The sequence below is a fragment of the Carettochelys insculpta genome, chromosome 1, assembly GCF_033958435.1.
Source record: "Carettochelys insculpta isolate YL-2023 chromosome 1, ASM3395843v1, whole genome shotgun sequence".
In the NCBI taxonomy this organism is placed as follows: Eukaryota; Metazoa; Chordata; order Testudines; family Carettochelyidae; genus Carettochelys; species Carettochelys insculpta.
This window is the reverse complement of record NC_134137.1, coordinates 275,547,261-275,565,138: the sequence shown is the minus strand read 5'-3', so window position 1 is coordinate 275,565,138 and position 17,878 is coordinate 275,547,261. Positions and strand designations below refer to the sequence as shown.

At 45.6% G+C, this 17,878-nt stretch overlaps 1 protein-coding gene across 1 annotated transcript in view; it reads right to left on the bottom strand.

Moving 5' to 3' along the window:
• Positions 1 to 17,024, bottom strand: part of RFX4 (regulatory factor X4) — a 103,059-nt gene extending 86,035 nt beyond the window's left edge. Inside the window, exon 1 of the mRNA XM_074983839.1 lies at positions 16,944 to 17,024. Within this exon, the coding sequence (XP_074839940.1) occupies positions 16,944 to 17,009 (66 nt within the window). The 5' untranslated portion in view covers positions 17,010 to 17,024. The remainder of the gene's footprint in view (positions 1 to 16,943) is intronic.
• Between the last annotated feature and the right edge of the window lie 854 nt (positions 17,025 to 17,878).

The following is a 17,878-nucleotide window of genomic DNA, read 5'->3' as shown; positions in this document are numbered from 1 at the left end:
AACTTCCTTTCCCCTACATTCCTCATCGTTTTGTAAAACATTATACAATCAAGTAATCACACTTGGTGACCCTATTAGTAATTGCCTGGGATTTTGATATGGAATGTTTTGTTACTTCCTAAAATCAGAGCTGTATGCTCTTCTTCTCCTTTAGACTACTACCAAACACATCTCTATTTATTTAAACCTTTGGAAGCTGATCCTCAAATGTAGTTTTATGAAAATGGACAGAATATCTGTATTGTGTTTTAATATTATCAACAAGAACTACATGAGGGATATGTAGCTGTGTGTGTGTGTCTCTCTCATGGTGGAGACAGGTGATCTTTCATCTCTTAGATCTTGGGAACACCAGAAATAATTGGAAGAAAGACTCTCCCTTCAAATTAGTCTCATACATTTGCAGTTGCAGTATAATATGTACTACTATTACACATAAAAAGTAGTCTTGTAGCACCCTAAAGACAAACAAATGTATTAGGTAATGAGATTTCATGGGTAAGACCCACTTCTTCAGATTATTGAAGTAGACAATTAGAATCCAGAGTTCATATGGGGGTAAGGGGAGAAGGAAGGAGATTATAAAAAGGGTTACCTGTCACTAGTAGGACCACTAGATGAAGCAAATTAAGTTAAGCAGGGTGTGTGCCATTTCTGTGAATACCAAATTGCCCTCATAATGCATAAGATAATTGAGATCTCTGTTAAGGCCTAATAATTCAGATGTCTTCCTCTGTAATCTCGTGGTAAAATCCTTCTGTAGAAGAATGGCTACTTTTAAATCCATTATTGCATGTCCAAGGATGTTGAAGTGTTTCTGTATATGTTTATGTGTATTCCAATTCCTACTGTCCGATTTATGTCCATTCATGCTTTGGCACAGAGACTGTCTGGTTTGTCCAATGTACATGGCAAAGGGGATTGCTGACACATGATGACATAGGTCACATTAATGGATGTGCAGGTGTACAGGTCCTTGATGGTGTGGGGATGTGGGTCCAGTGACGGTGTCTCTAGCATCGATATGTGCACAGAGCTGGCAGTGAGGTTTACCGCAGGGATAAGTCCCTGGGTTAGTGTTTCTGTGGTAGAGTTCGTGGCTGCTGGTGAGTATTTTCTTGAGGTTGGGTGGAGACTGTCTATTACATGGCCATTACAGCTAAGAAGCATTAAATCCAGTGGCGATTTTGAAACTTAGCATAGTTGCCTGAGGAAATCTAATTTAAATATCATATTAAAAATGCCTTTGGTTATTCTTCTGATGGAAAAATAAACACTCAAGTAAAATATAAAACTACATTAAAATTAGAAAAAATTTTACAAACAAATATACATAAAAATATACAAAAAAGCATGTGTGTGTGTATGTGCGTGTGTGTGTGTGTGTGTGTGTGTGTTCACATGCCATGTAAGCATCAGCCAGTGGTAGCTGCAAAAGATGTCATAACTATTAACAAGAAGTACAGCCTGCCCTTCCAATTTATAAAATCTGTAATTTCTCTTCTTGCATCCCACATCACTCAGCAGTAAGAGATTCAAACATGGTCAGGAGCCTCTCGATCTTTGAAATGAGAAATGTATTGTCTAGTCTACCTTTAACCCCTGCACCAGAGGCCATTGGTCCTTATTCCATTCACCGCTGAGCTGTGAACTTTATACGTCCCAATTATTCCACCTAAATTCTTCTGTGGTATGAGACTCAAAAACAGATTAGGCCTCAATCTTCACACTGACTGCAAAGGATGGCAGAGACCAGCCATCTTTGGGGATCTTGTGAAGGCTCTAAAAGTTTTCAGTTTGCTTGTTAAAATGTTGGATGTTGCAAAATGTTTTCCAAAAAAAAAAAAAAAAAAGGTTTCTCTTTGCTTTAAATGCTTATTTTTCAAAGGTAAATTTAATTTTTACAAGTGCTTTTGAGCCTGTGCTATGCTGTGCAATTCTTTCTGGTTATTTGAAAATCATTCTTGCCATGCTTTTAACACTATCAAAGACAATGAACTAAATGAGAACAAAACAAAACCAAAAATATTAACAGCTCAGAAATGGAAATCTGACAGAAAAAAATAAAACAGAGCTCCACACATTTAGATTCCAGTCTAGAGTTCAGAATTATCAAGTTAGTTCGAAAAAGCGCAAAAGAAGCTCTCTCACCCCTGCTAATAATTCCTGCTATTCAGATCTGCCTCCAGTTTCCCCAGCAGGGCCCATCATTCATTACACATTGACTGATGAGCTGTGTACTTCCTGGGGTTTCTAATACCGCACCCAGAGCACATTCTTTGCTTGCGTGAAATTAGATACAAAAAGCAGAGTGTGCTATTCCCCAGTTTTGGGATAATTATCTATATTGTTCTGGTCTAAGGCAACTCTGTCGGGGTGGTCGTTCTCCTCCTGTTCACTGCAGAGGTGATCTCTCTCTCTAGGAGCTGACAATCTGTGTTCCCCATCAGTGTTAAAACATGAATCACAAATACTACTGGTATCTTCCACTTTATACTGAGAGGCGGGGTTCACACAGTCCCTCAGTTTTGACCTAACTTTGCTCTCATTGAAGCCCACTGAGCTTTACCATACACTTCAGTACCAATGCCAAGGCTGTGCCTACACTACAAAAATAACTTCGAAGTTGCTTTACTTTGAAGTAAGCAACTTTGAAGTACAGCGTCTACACACACCCTACTTCGAAGTTAGACTTTGAAGTAGGACGCTACTCCTTTCCCAGGAACGGAGTAAGGACTTTGAAGCTGGCGTCTCCACTTCAAAGTTCACTTCAAAGTAAGGGAAAATCGATGTAGACTGTCTGCTGGCTACTTGGATGTAGTGCCTATCTTTGAAGTTAACTTCGAAATTTGTTCCTAGTGTAGACACACGCCAAGTGGTTTTGAAAATCCAAGCCAAAAGCTCCCAAGACACATATTCTGAGATCAGTCCTAGGGAAAGGGCATCAGGTAAGCACACTGCTCCAGGAAAACCAGAAAGAACGCATTGTGCTGCAGATACACCCATTGAGACACCATTCTTCCAAAATGCCTCTTTACCACGGCTGGGAAAGAGCGTGATCAATCAGCTCGTTGTAAAGTATTGTGGAGTGGGCGCATTGGGATGCTACTTCAACCCTAAATCTAGACTGTGACATTAGGACTGCTACATCCCAGCTGATACAATCAAGCGAGATAAGGCAGCTTGTGGCACCCACTTTAATCAGTGGTCCCTGTTCTGGCAACTACCTGTGGAGTAGGAGCTTTCCTAAAGGGTAAGTTTTGTGAAGTCCTTGCTTGATGCCAGCTATGTACAAAGGCCTTCCATTGCAAGAACTCATTGAGCCAGATGGAATTTGGCCTAACAAACCATTGTTTTTTTCAAGATAAAAGAAGTATTGAACACTTTAGCCCAGACTCCCAGTTGAGCTGTAACTGTCTGTAATTGCCAGGGTATAAGACACTGGACCAGCAGTGTCAGCTGGCCTAGGATTGAATGCAGGATGCCAGGGGTATCTCCACTGGCTTTTTATTTTTTTTCAGGAGAAAAAAATCCTCCCGTCAAAAAAAAAACAAAACAAAAGAAAAACTAAACACAAGCATTTACACAGCCAAATTTGGTAATCTGAGATAAAAGTACTTTAATCTCAAAATAATTATTCCAGCACAACAAATGACTCTTGCCAGCCCCCCCGCCCACCACCACCCTTTCAAGGTCAAAATTGACTGTTTGTACACCAGACAGAGCTTTTGTCAACTTTATTGGCCTCCTGGGAGGCTTCCCATCATGCACAAGTAGGGAGTCACTCTAGTCAACACTGCGAGCTCTGCTGCCTTTCCCATGTGTCCCAAGATGCCATGCCTGCCTCTCTCCCCCTGCCCTCCCACAAATCCCAGCGCTGTGAGCTCTGCTTTCTTCCCCCTGGGAGCACACACCATCCCCGACCCCCACAAGCACCGGGAATTTTAAAAGGTAGTCAATGCTGGGAGCTCCGCTTTTTTTTCCCCCTCTGGGAGCACAAACCATCCTTCACCTCCCCCGCCCCCACCCCCGGCAACTAACACCAGGAATTTTAAAAGGCATTTCCTGCCCTCCTGCCTCAGCTGCGTGGCTTTACTGAGGCTGCGTCTAGACTACGAGACAAATTTGAACTTAAGGCAGTTAGCTTGATATTACCTTGCGACTGTCTTCACTGTAAATACCACTAGCTCGATTTAGGGAGCACTGGCATCAAGATTACAATATTGGCGGTACCCGCTGGGTGTAGCATCAAACTTGAATTCACAAGTTTGATTAAAGGCCAGTGTGGAAGCGCCACCTCTTAAAATCGAATTTATTAGCCTGCAGAGGTGTCCCATATGTAACCCACAATGCCCCTCAGTGCTCCGCCCTGGCCACTTCCATCTCCGCTGCTCTCCAGGTGCACAGGAATTAGGTAACAGGAAGATCATGAATTTCAGTTTGGGACCAGGAAGCCTGTGGCTGTGGGCTCATGTCTGTATGAGAGCCTGAGACATGCCCTTCTTTCTTTGCTATTAGCGCTGTGAGCGCACTTCCTCATTACAAATAGCCCCTGCAGGGAGTTTGCGGTTCTGTCTCTACACTTGGAAATTATTACTGCGCTGCCTGGTGCCAGACACTGCCCAGCTGCACTATGCGGCAGCAAGGCTGTGGTGGGGGTCGTGCTTGTATAAGATGCTGAGAAACTTCTTCTCAGCAGTTTACATTTGTGCACAAACCCCACTGGCGCCATGCAGCTGGGGCCTTCCCTGCACTCAGCCACAACATGTGGGTAGCCCTCAACGCAATAAAAGGACACACCTGCCATTCAGTGCTGACCATGCTGCTAGGCAGCACCAGGTCCTGGCTTGTGTGCAGTTAGGGCTCCAAGGGTGGGAAAGAATGTGGGGGGCTTGCAGCCACTAGGGGGGGAGATGCCTCCCCCAGTGGCTAAGATCGTCATGGGGGGACCACTTCAACTGGCCCCCCCACTGAACCTCCACACACCCTTAGCATGGGCCCACTGGGGCTTGCAGCTGCCAGCAGGAAGTCTCCCCCAGCAGCTAAGATAGGTGGGGGTTTGCAGCCGCCAGTGGGAGGTCTCCCCCAATGGCTAAGTTAGTCGGGGGGACTACTTCAGCTACTTCAACATTCACAGAATCACACAATCACAGGGCTGGAAGGGACCTCAGGAGGTCATCTAGTCCAGCCCCCTGCTTCAAGCAGGATCAACCTCTACTAAGTCATCCCAGCCAGGACCTTGTCCAGCCGGGACTTAAAAACCTCAAGGGATGGAGAATCCATCACCTCTCTAGGCAACGCATTCCAATGCTTCACCACCCGCCTGGTGAACTAGTTTTTCCTAATATCTAACCTACACCTCTCCCTCTTCAACTTCTGACCATTACTCCTTATTCTGCCATCTGACACCATTCAAAGTGGCTCTGCAGCCACAGACCACAGCACTCCCCATACATCCCACAAAATATCTTCCGGAGCTTGCTTTCCGTTGCAGACACCTGCTGTGTTAGTATTTCTGTCATAAAGTCTTTTTGCTAATATCTGCTATCTGTCTTCTTGCTTTCCCCCCTCAGAAACACGGGCGGGGGTGCTAGTTGAGATTCCTGTTTCCATTGTAAGTTCAGTGTATGAGATTTCACTGCCATCACCCATGTTGGCAATGTCTGTTTAGTGAAGAGGAAAGTTAAAAAAAAAATTTCCTAGACTTTTCTATCCTCTTTATTCTAACTTTAGAATACAGTCTGGGCCCCTGTACTATTTTCAGGGATCAGATGCAATGATGGGAGGGAGGACACTCAGTGGATGGCCAGTTGAGAAATGAACAGCCTGTTCACAGAAGCCTTATAGTGCACCAGAAAGTCAAAGACTCTCCCTTCAGCAGCTCTCTTGCAAAAACTTTCCTGTCTCCTCTTTCTCCAAGCTTTTCAGGGTCGCTCTATAATCTTCATGGATCAGATGAAATCACGGGAGGGGGGACATTGAGAATTCAGCTACAGAAGAAAGGCATTTCTATAAACTTTTTTTCCATCTCTGTAGATGCCCTACTTTTTCTTCCTTTCAATGGGAAAAATGGATGTTTGCTAACCATGGGAGAGGCATGAGGAAAATGCAATGTGGGAAGATAATGTCAAAGACCAGCGAGCATACCCCGAATGCTACAGGGATGGGAGAACTGTAGGATAGGTTCCCACAATGCACTACTGCAGCAGTCAATGTTTGACAGTTGAGTGTGGCAGCAAAAGGTCAACTTTGCAAAGAGCACGTAGGAAGGTGAGGCTGGTCAAATTCGAACTTATAAATTCCAGAATTACAAAATCATACCTGTATTATGTGAATTTGAATTTCTCTCTTAGTGTAGACACAGCCTAAGTTTCTTGCTCCTGGTAGTACATCTGCTGCTTTCTCTGCCCTGATGGCTTCTGAAGATCAGTCTTCCCAGGGTGACTATCATTCCAAAAGGGCCCCTGATTGGAGACATACCAAGCAGCTCAACTTCCTGAGTGTGTGTGGGATGCGGAGTCAGTTTTTACCCAGATGCATGGGAAACGGAGGCACAGGGACCCCATCAACTGATTTCATGTTCCCTGTGAGAAAAGGCTTATAACCAACAGCCAGACCCATGTAGGGATAAGGTAAAGGAGCTTCACTAGTCATAATACAGGGCTCAGGAAGAAACAAATGCTCTGGGGCTGCCCCCCATGAATGCTGGATGCAATACTGGGTGCGCAACCCCCATCAGAACCAAACAGCCCTGTGGATATCTGTACTGTAGAGTCACAGCACAGTCCTGATGCGGTGGGGCAGCAGGCTTTGAATGAGGATCCCTGCAAACAAGCATGGACTATGGGTTTCCAGCGCCCACCAAGCAGTCAGGAACTCTTCAGCTCCCAGAAGGAAAGCAACAAACAGCCAAGCCTTGGACTGCAGGGGGACAGCACAATACAGACTAAAGGGGGCACACGCTTTATGTACATGCCTGTTTGTGCAAGCAAAGGCTGGGAAGCCAGGCGGCATCCCAGAAACGCACTAATGCTGTCACAGATTCCATCCGCTCATGCGCTGAGCTAGTTCCAAAGGGTCTTCTGAGGCACTTTTGAATTTTCTCCCTAAGATTCCACATGAGTGCAAGGCTCTCCCCATCACAGCGGTAAGTCACCCTGCCAATCCACTGCTACAGCTGCCATGGCGGGACCGGGGCTGCACAGATGGTGGCAGCATAATTGGCAACAGGGGAAGCTGTCTTTTTTTTTCTTGTCAATTTTCAGCATAGAAATATTCCCCTCCGATATGGCAGCCTGTGGACAAGGGGTGGGGGGTGGGGGGATGGGGAGCCTGGAATGCTACAGTGGCTGTTCCATGCATCCACAAAACTGCCCAGTATTAACACCCAGTCCAATCCACCTCATCACCTTATACCCCCCCAATCTTACCCAACCCAAACCCCTATTTCCCCACAACCATCCCCAAAGCAGGGCTGAATGGTCACCTGCTTTGGGATTCTGAGGCCTCTCACAGGTTTACAGCAGAAAGCACAGTGGAAACAGAAAGCATCCCCAGACAGGACTGGCTGGAACACAGGTTTGATAACATTTTGCCATCTGTCAAGGTCTCCCACATCCTATAACAGACAGGCATTGTTATGAGATACAGCCAGTTAACTTAGCTTATTTTTTCCTGTTTGTGACAGTGACCTCTGTGGTCAACCCAGTTAGCCACCTTAGTAATCCAAGGTGACAGAGGAAGAGTCCAGAGAAGAGGTCTTCAAGGAAAGTTTGGAAACCTGTAACCAGAAAATGGCAATGCTGTGGCAGGACAATAGGAAAGACTGCAACACCTCAAGAAATGTGAGGCAAGGCCTGAGGGCCCCACAGATGCATTGGAGAAACCAAGTCACTGAAAGAATTATCCAGGCTCTACTGGAAGAAGCTGAGTTAATACTTTCCATTGTCTGGACTAATGAGCAGCACTGGCAAAGGTTGCCCCAACTTCACAGCTAGCCACTGCCATACCCGCTCCATGCACCCCAATGCAAAGCCTGCCCTGGCATGATGTTGCCTCCCTGCCTCATTTTCCTTCCCAAATCACTCAACCCCACACCACAGCTATGAACAGAGTGATAGCTGGCCCCTGAGGCTACGTCTACACGTGCACGCTACACAGAAATAGTCTATTTCGATGAATAACCTCTACACGTCCTCCAGGGCTGGCAACGTAGATGTTCAACTTCGACGTTGGGCAGCACCACATCGAAATAGGCGCTGCGAGGGAACGTCTACACGCCAAAGTAGCACACATCGAAATAAGGGTGCCAGGCACAGCTGCAGACAGGGTCACAGGGCGGACTCAACAGCCAGCCGCTCCCTTAAAGGGCCCCTCCCAGACACAGTTGCACTAAACAACACAAGATCCACAGAGCCGACAACTGGTTGCAGACCCTGTGCATGCAGCATGGATCCCCAGCTGCAGCAGCAGCAGCCAGAAGCCCTGGGCTAAGGGCTGCTGCACACGATGACCATAGAGCCCCGCAGGGGCTGGAGAGAGAGCGTCTCTCAACCCCTCAGCTGATGGCCGCCATGGCGGACCCCGCTATTTCGATGTTGCGGGACGCAGATTGTCTACACGTGCCCTAGTTCGACGTTCAACTTCGAAGTAGGGTGCTATTCCCATCCCCTCATGGGGTTAGCAACTTCGACGTCTCGCCACCTACCGTCGATTTCAACTTTGAAATAGCGCCCAACACGTGTAGCTGTGACGGGCGCTATTTCGAAGTTGGCACCGCTACTTTGAAGTAGCGTGCACGTGTAGACGCAGCCTGAGACAGCTGTGAGCCCTTCTCTCTCCGCTTTGTTTCCAACACCCTTCAACCCTTATCCACTGCTGCTATGTTTTAAATTTGCACACTTGGATTAAGGAAAATTCAGGTGTCACTCTTTCCAACCCTTACCTGTTGCTGCTGTATCAAGAATTGTAACAGTTTGATTAAAGAAACCATGAAGGTGTGTTCAGTACCTTTATTCTTACAACTAGTCTGGGGAACACAGGTAACAGGGAGCCCGGGGCAGGAGTAGGGGGTGAATGGTGTAACCCAACCCTACAAATCCCACAGCAATCTCAGTGTTCGGCATTCTCAAAGTGGACCCTCGGGGTTCCCCTAATGTTAAAGGCTACCTTAGGGCCAGTCCTGACAGCATGAGTGTCTGGCTGCTGCAATGCATTGGCCAGATGCTCTACCTCTGCACTCCAGCCATGAGCAAATTCTTCCCCCTTACTCTCACACTTCTGCCCCTCTACACTCTGATTTGCTCACCTTGATCATAATTTTTTCTGATTTGTCAATCTTGATTACTATTTTTGGTTCTCTGTGCTTTAAATATTGAGTCTGTTCTGGTCTGGCTATGGTCTGAAGAAGTGGGTCTGTCCCATGAAAGCTCATCACCTAATAAATTATTTTGTTAGTCTTTAAAGTGCTACTGGACTGCTTTTTTGTTGTACTCTCACACAGGTTGTGAAGGCTACAACACAAGGCCAGGACCATGGGGACATGGTCCTGAAGCAGGTCCAATCTCCCATATAAGCAGCATCACATTGCCTTCAAGCATCCAAATGTGCATTCAAAAGCCACGTGGCATCTGCTGTGCCTGTTCTTGAGCCATTCCTTGCTGCTGGCTAGCTCCCCGGTGTAAGGTTTCATGAGACAGGGCTATCAGGGGTAGGCAAGTCCCCCAGGATTATGAGGGGCACTACTACCCCCCCTCCTGATTTTTTTTGTGATTTGGAATGAAAGTGCCTCCTGCAGCTCTCAGTACAGACTGTTTCTGAAAATGTGTGCGTCATGCACCTTCTCAGACCACCAGTATTTATGTTTGCAAAAGGGCCCCAGTGATCGGCAAACACTTGGACCCACCAAGGCGAAGTACCCCGTATGGCTGATGTACTCTGAGGCCTGCTCTGGGGTGGGGGAGGATTGGAATATGGGTCCCATCGATTGCCCCTCCATTGGCAGGGAACCCCATCTCTGTAAAGCCGACCACAGTCTCATCCACATTCCCCAATCACAATCCTGTGCAGCAAAACACAACTGAATGCCTGGCACACCTGAGGCAGCATTGTCCCAACAATAGAATTCCCCACTCCTCAGGCTTCCAAACTGACTGGCAACCGAGAGGGGTAGCCAACTTCCACACAACAACGGCAACACACTTCTCCACGGAGAGAGCAGCTCTCCTTTGGGTGTCCTTCCAGTGCAGTTCTGGTGACAGCTCAGCACAGGGCTCAAGGAAGGTGGCGCTACACCTTGAAGCTCTGCAGCCACTGGTCGTCATCCAACACCTGCAGGACAATGCCATCCCACCGCTCTGCGCTGGTCTTCCTGGCTCAGACGCAGCGGTCCACAGCCCACAGGCCCGTGACAAAACAGGAAGCATCTGCTGCTGTCTGAGCCTGTGGCACATGAGGCAGCTGCAGCTCTGCTCTGCCTCCTCTCACTCCTCCTCCTCCTCAGCATCTGTCCACTAGGACAGAAAGTTCAGTCTTAAGGCAGCTGCACTGCGTATTGCCCACACCACCCCCTTTGCAGCATCCCAGATCTGTGATTGCACTGAGAGGAAATCTTGTTGGAATGCAGGATCCATGAGGAATGCTAGTTTGGCAATTTAAACTGGTGTGCAAAGGAACAGGACATTGTGGTGGTGGGGAGGGGGGACCTCCAGGAAGAGCAGGGGCTGCAGGGACAATTCCCTCATTCTCAGGAAACCCTGCACTTCCTGCCGACTTCCCACAATGTCTAGCGAGGCATTGAGACTGCGGGCATGATGCGACACATGCCCGAAATGCACTGGTCTGTTTTTTGGGATGGGGCTCTCTCAGCGTGGATGCTCATTTTTGAAATGCAATGGCTGTGTGAATGCAATTTTCCTGCATTATTTATTTAGACATCAGAATGTCGAAATAAGTAATGTTGGAAAAAAAGGTGCAGTGTAGGCGGAGCCTCAGAAGTAGTTACCAAGTGGAGTCAGGAGATGGGTACCAAGGTCAAGCCAGCCTGGGGTCAACGGCCGGAGAAAAGATCAGCGTTCCCTATAAGCTGAGTGCTTGGGCAGCTGCCCAGGAGAGATTCAGGCGCTGCCCAGCTGATCTGCAGAGCACCCACAGCCACTCACAGTGGGCAGTGTGTGTTTCTAGTGGTGGTGCTCCTCCACACATACCTTGGTGCACATAAAAATTCATTTTGCACAGGGATGGAAAAAAATGAGAGGGAACACTGAGCCAGACACACAAACTCTCCCCGCCCCGCAAAACAAAACACCCAGAAAACAAAACCCGAGGTTCCTAGCCATAGGTAGCCAGAATTCCCACTGCTGCTCAGACAGCAACCTGGGCCAATTAAACAGTTGGCATGGAGCAGTCAGGAGGCTGCAAGGTTCTGTTGCTCTGGCCTCTCCAAGAAGCAAGGTGCTTTTCCACTTCAAAACAGGCTGAAATGTGCACCTCTGAAAAGAGACTGTTGCAGAGGAGAACAAGTTTGTCAGGAGGATGTTTGCAACGCTCACTCCTGACTAGCGCACAGGCCTAGCCTGTACTGTCACCATTTAATAATGGCAAACTCTGCTTCAGTCCTCTCTTCTGATAGATTGAACTAAGTCACGTGCTCTAATGACAGAACTGCATTTCCCTCCTCTTTGAGTCCTCAGCCAACTGACTCACAAGACTCTAAATAAACTATCGCGGTGAGAAGACATACTTTATATTTTTCTAAATGAGTACCTGCTGTGTGTGAGGAGACACCCTTCATTAGTATTGGACCTGAAGCCTTTGGCATGGACAACTGTCATGTCAGATACATTCTTTCATTATCAGAGGGGTAGGCGAGTTAGTCTGTATCTTCAAAAAAAACAAGAAGTCCCGTGGCACCTCACAGACTAACAGATACTTTGGAGCATAAGCTTTTGTGGGCAAAGACCCACTTCACTCCAAAATATCTGTTAGTCTAAAAGGTGCCACAGGACTTCTTGTGACTCTTTTATTAGACATTTTTTCCAGACAATACTAGGGAGCACTAAAAAAAAAAAAGAACTGGAGTGGGGAAGTATTGAAATCTAATGATCAGTGTGGCTCACTAGACAAGGCGTGAGCACAGGAATCAGGAGCCTCCTTCTTAATTTGTGCCAGAGTTTACCAGCACTGGGCCACAGCACCTCTTGGTTTGCCCAGCACCTATAGGTTTACCCTGTCAGTTATGAAAGTAAAACAATTGCTTGACCTCCCAGCACCTCTTTCATACCAGCTGAGCCCTGTAGGAGACCCATGTTCTGTTCCTGGCTCTGCTGCTGAACTGTCACATGACCTTAGATAAATTTCTGTGCCTTGGTTTCCCCCTCTACAAAACTGGGATAATACTCATTGGTGGCCTGTATTATTGAGGAAGTTTCTTCATATGATCTAGTGCAGGAGTCAGAAACCCTCGGCATGGGTGCCAAGAGTGGTATGTGAGCCGATTTTCATCAGCACACAAGGTGGGAGCTCACCCACCCCTCTCCTCCCCATGCAGTCAGGAGCTTGCTTAAAGTCATGTGGATTAACAAAAGACCAGCTAATGGTACCAACCACCAACTAAATGGTAAAGCTCTGCATCCTAATTTATTTATTAATGAAGTGCCTATTAGTGATTTTTGAAAGCATCACAGGCACTCACACCATACACAGAGGTCAAAAGGTCAGATTTCAGCACTGTGCCTCAGAGTGGTTGTTGACCCCCTGATCTAGTGGTTCACTCTGGTTTTTAACTCTGACTATACTGTGGACTGATCAGCTAGCTAGGTTGGATTTTGAAGCTTTTTCTAATTAAAAGAATGAAAAAAGTCTGAAATGTGTAAGGCCCGTTTCTCATTTACATTAAAGCCTCATCTACATTAGAACAGATTTGATGGTATAGCTATTTTGGCAAACACTCCTAGCGTAAATGTGGCTCACACCAATAAACATGCTTCTGGTAAGCACCATTTAGACCAGTTCCCAAAATGAAATAAGCTATACCAGCACAAAGATTTTTATGTCAGGAGAACTGCATCAACTCGGGAGCTTGTGCCAGATTAGAAATGTCATATGATCACTCCCCCGAACCAGTGACATTATTATACACTCCGCCCTTTACATTTAACAATATGAGGCTTACTTCTCATTTGCATCCAGACCATGTTACACCACTTTGGCAGCATGCCCTTTACACTGCCACAAGTAGTGTTCAGTGGCTTTAGTCTGAATGAGATTCAGCCTATAATTTTTTGAATTCTTCTGTATGCCAAGTTCTTTGACCTTTTTAAAATATAGATGTGCTGCGGGCAGCCAAAGATGCAGTAGCAGCACATCAAACTAAGGACACAACAGAAGGAAGTGTAGAACCTCCAGGATGCACAATGGAGGCGCATGGAAAACACTGGGAGGGAGCACAAGCCCATTGGGAGACAATACAGAACTTCCCAGGGGAGATCTCCAAAACAAGTGTTACAACAGAATGTTGTGGTGGGAAGAGATTAAACTATGTCTTTGCTACCGAGAAGATCAACCCAGTCAGGGTCGATCCTCCCAGGTTTGATTTCGCACACCTAGTAGGGCTGCGTGAAACCGCACTATCAGGGCTTGACAGTCAACCTCTGGACTCAATACCACACAGAGTTAGGGAGGTCGACAGGAGGGTTTCTCCCATTGACCTCCTTCTGTGAGGATGGCCAGATAAGTTGATAGTAGGTAAGTCCATTCTAGCTATGCAATTGCTGTAGCTAGAATTGCATATCTACAATCGACTTAAAGGTCTAATGTAGACCTGGTCTGCATCTTCAGGAGGAGGGATTAAGAGAGACAGAGGGGCATATGGAGTTATGAAAGAAACAAAGATGAAGGAAGTGGCTATATGAGAGGCCACTGGATGCTGGGGAAGGAAATGAGAATGAAAGGAGACAAGGCTGAAGTTATTGGTAAATTTATACGTGTGGTTCTTAACCAACAGCATGAATCAATACTCCACTGGCATTACTGAGAGATCTGGGAATGGGCAAAACTGTTGGGAAGATTTTTAAATTTCAGTGTTTTGATTCAATGAGTCCTTTGTCTTTTTATTTCCTAAATGACCCAACTAATGGGGTTGACTGTATTTTTGCCTGGATAATATTTAATAATCTGAACATCCTCGTGGTCAGACCAAACTTTTCCTCATATGCAGCACAAATTCCTTTTTCTTATTTGACCTCCCTGCACCACCATTGTTCCTAGTTAGATAGTTCCCTGTCCTCTCCCATGGGCTGCAGGCATCAACCAAACTGATACTGCTCCCTCCTTAGGGTGAAAGCCTGGTTCCATTGATATCATTGGTAGTTTTGTCATCGAGTGCCCTGAGGCCTGGATTTCAGACTTGGTCAAGGCTCATCCTTCTTTAGTCATTGTTTAGATAAACTATACAGGCAAAGATGTCCAAGGTTCCTATGGCCTTGTCTTTGCTAGGAAGAAAAGGGTTTTTTAAATCATGTGTTGTTACCCACCCTTTTTTACCTAGTGTGGATACCCCATGAGTCTGACTGAGGACTCTCTTAATCATCCCTCTTGCAGTAATTCTGTTCCTACATCCCCTTCGCATGTCTCTTGCTCCTTTTTGAGCACCTGTTACCTTTGTCTCCATTGTATGTTTATTCCATTGAAAGAAAGTTTTAGAGGCACTCTTGAGGTGAAACCTGGAACCCTAAGTCTTCACCCAGACCAAACATTCAGGGGCAAGTCACAGATTCCCCCAAATGGTACTTATAAATGAAACCTTAAATGTCTCGGTGGTATCAATGCTGAGAAGAAATAGCTGACTCAGAGGAGACAGTGGGCTACAGTTTTACTCATTGCATATGGGTAATTTCATCTTGGGAGAGAGAGCTCTTTGCTTTAAAACTACTATTGAAAAATTAATCAATCAAAAAGCAGGAGCCTTTATGGCCCACAAAGTTAGAAGTTCAAAGATGAATCATAACCTCAGAGAGGGTCACACAAAGGCAAATTCTCTGTCACTTCACTAGCAGATTAGACAGAACAACAAACCTCTTTCTCCAGAGCAGAGGACAGCTGTGGTGCACTGAGGAGCGGCAATAAGGGCAAAAGTGTCCAGGTTTTGGTTCAGCCAGCTAAATATGGAAACCCTCATTTGGCACCTGCTATATTGTCTGTGGAAGAAGAGTCCCTCCTCCAAGGCATTTATGGCACACAAACTTTAAAAACTACTGCTCTTCTGGCTGCCATGCAAAAGCAGCTCAATTTGCTAGAGCTCTAGTGATGTGTCTACACTAAGGGAGTAATCAACCGTAGAGCCACTGATTGCACGGAGTGATTGTTTGCCTCACTGGTCCTTGTAAAAGTTTAGCACCTCCACCCAGCAACAGTTGGTTTGACAGAGCATTTTACTTCAGGTTCCTTCAGATAGCCTCCCGCCTCACCACCATGGCTGTACCAGTGCATTCAGGCACCTGTTCTACCTATCCCTCTTGTTGGGAGAATGGGTTTGGGGGTAATTTCCACACATGAAGCACTGCACGATAAGATGCAATGACCAGTGAGAAGAATTATTTGTGGGGCGTCCTGTCTATAGTGGACAGAAACCACTGGTCAGGTGTTATAGCCAGGTGGTAAAAATCTGCATTTGAGACAATGGCACTTGCTTTGCAAGTTCAAGGTATTCCAGCTAATGCTTCAGGGAAGGAAAAGGGGTTAAATATCTTTTCACCTAATGCAGATGCAGCTGAAAAGACTGGTACACTGTGAGACAGCACAGCATACTGTTTCAGACAGGCAAACCATTTATGTTTCCCGGTTGAAGCAAATTAAAAATATGCAGTTTATGCATTGTTTACAGACATTTTTAGTAAAGGCTACAAAAGCGCAATACAAATTTTGCCCATGTGTACTTATATAAGCATTACATATAGAAGAAAACACCCATTCAATGTTTTCTCCTCTTTTGGTTTCTTTGTTAGGAAATAATACCAGCGCCATATTTAATTTTGTCAATCAAATTGCATAGCTGTACAATTAGCATTGTGAACAGTAAACGACACTAGTTTTCACTGCAATTAGCTTCAGACCAAACAAACTTTCAAAAAAATTGACACATTTCAATATGTTGTATCACAAAATACAAGATTTAAAGGCCCAGGGTTTTCTCCTGAATAACTCCCACTTTTAAGTAAAATTTGACATAATCCCATTTTGCACTTAACACACTCATCTATCTACATATTCAAAAAGTAACACAATCTGGGAATGGTTCCGGTTATTGCGAGCTCCTAAAAAGACACCGAAACTCTGGACTGTACTGACATGCACAACTGGCATCATTACTGGGGTGAATTTCACTCACTCACAGAAGGCCAGTGCAAGATATATAATGGGCATAATCTGCCTCCCATGTTACTGTAAATCAGGAATATCTTTTCTGAAAGTCAGTGGCCTTTCCAATATTTCTGCCGAATTAATGGATACCTCTGTCCACATAAAATTTTTATTAATTGAGCTGCTGGTGTTTGACACTTAGAATTACCGTGTTCACTGTTAAAGAAGTATTAAGGAATAACAATTATTTACCTTTTCTGGTATTTGGCTTTCATGTTGCCAATGTCATAGATGCCATTTTGAAGCAAAATGGTTGCTGCACGCAGGCGGGACATAAAACCCACCATTTTTAACGCATTTCCAGTTTAACTGTGGTGAAAAGCAATCCTTACCTTCCAAGCATTTAAATGCTTCACATTTTTCTTGGAGTGTTAATACAAAGCGTATTCCTTTGATGTAGTGCCACTTCTGACTTGAAGTGACAGGTTTCCTGAGTTTAAAGCCTCTATCCTTTTAAATATCAAAATCTCACCACAGCAGGGTTAGGGAGCAACAGAGAAAGGCTTGTCATTGACATTCAGACTCACCTTCCCAAAGCTGGCGGCGTTAACCGGTTGCGTGTCATTTTTCTCACAGAAGTCCAAATAGTGCATGTAGAGAGCACTTCGAGGAATGCAAACACCTTCTGCAATCTCATAGTTCTCCTCCAGCCTTAAAAAGCAAATACCAAACAAAGAAGACTGCAGATATGTTGGTGGCCCTGAATTATAAATAGTGTGCAAACCTGACCATTTTAGTGACCTTTGCTTTGCAGCTAATCTCTGTTTTACTGTTACCGCATGTTCCCAAGTCACTTCCGCCCCATTTGTCTGCGTCTCTGCCTGTTGCATTCTGTCTAATATGTAGACTGTGGGCTCTCAGGGGAAAGGATTGGCTTCTGTGTTATTTGTACAGTATCTAGCACACGAAGTCCCTGATCCTTGACTGAAACTCTTAGGTGCTACATTAGTAATTAATATCATATAATAACTTCAAAGTATATTGGGTTAAACCAGGAGTGGGCAAATATCGGCCTGTGGGCCAGATCTGGCTCCCCAAACTTAGTCCTGGGTGGACTACCACCTCTGTATTTATCTGCACAGGTGTGGGTAATTGCAGCTCCCATTGGCCATTGATCACCGTTCCCAGCCAAGGGGAGCTGCAGGAAGCAGTGTCCCAGTCCATACTACTTCCTGCAGCTCTGAGAAGATGATGCTTTCAACGTTATTCTCTGCAGACTGACCTTTCCCCAAGAACAAAGTCTCCAGTTCAGCCAGGCATTTAAGTACATCGTGCCTAACTTGAAACCCATGATTAGTTCCACTGACTTCAATGCTCCTCTTCATGCGTTCATAGTAGCTTGCTGAAGAAGGGTCAGAAAGGGGACTCTAATTTTTTGTTCATTAGGCTGCTGGAATCGATATTTGCTCAGGAAACCTGGATTTTAAAGTAAGCATGCTCCTTTAAGTAGTTACCTGCAAAA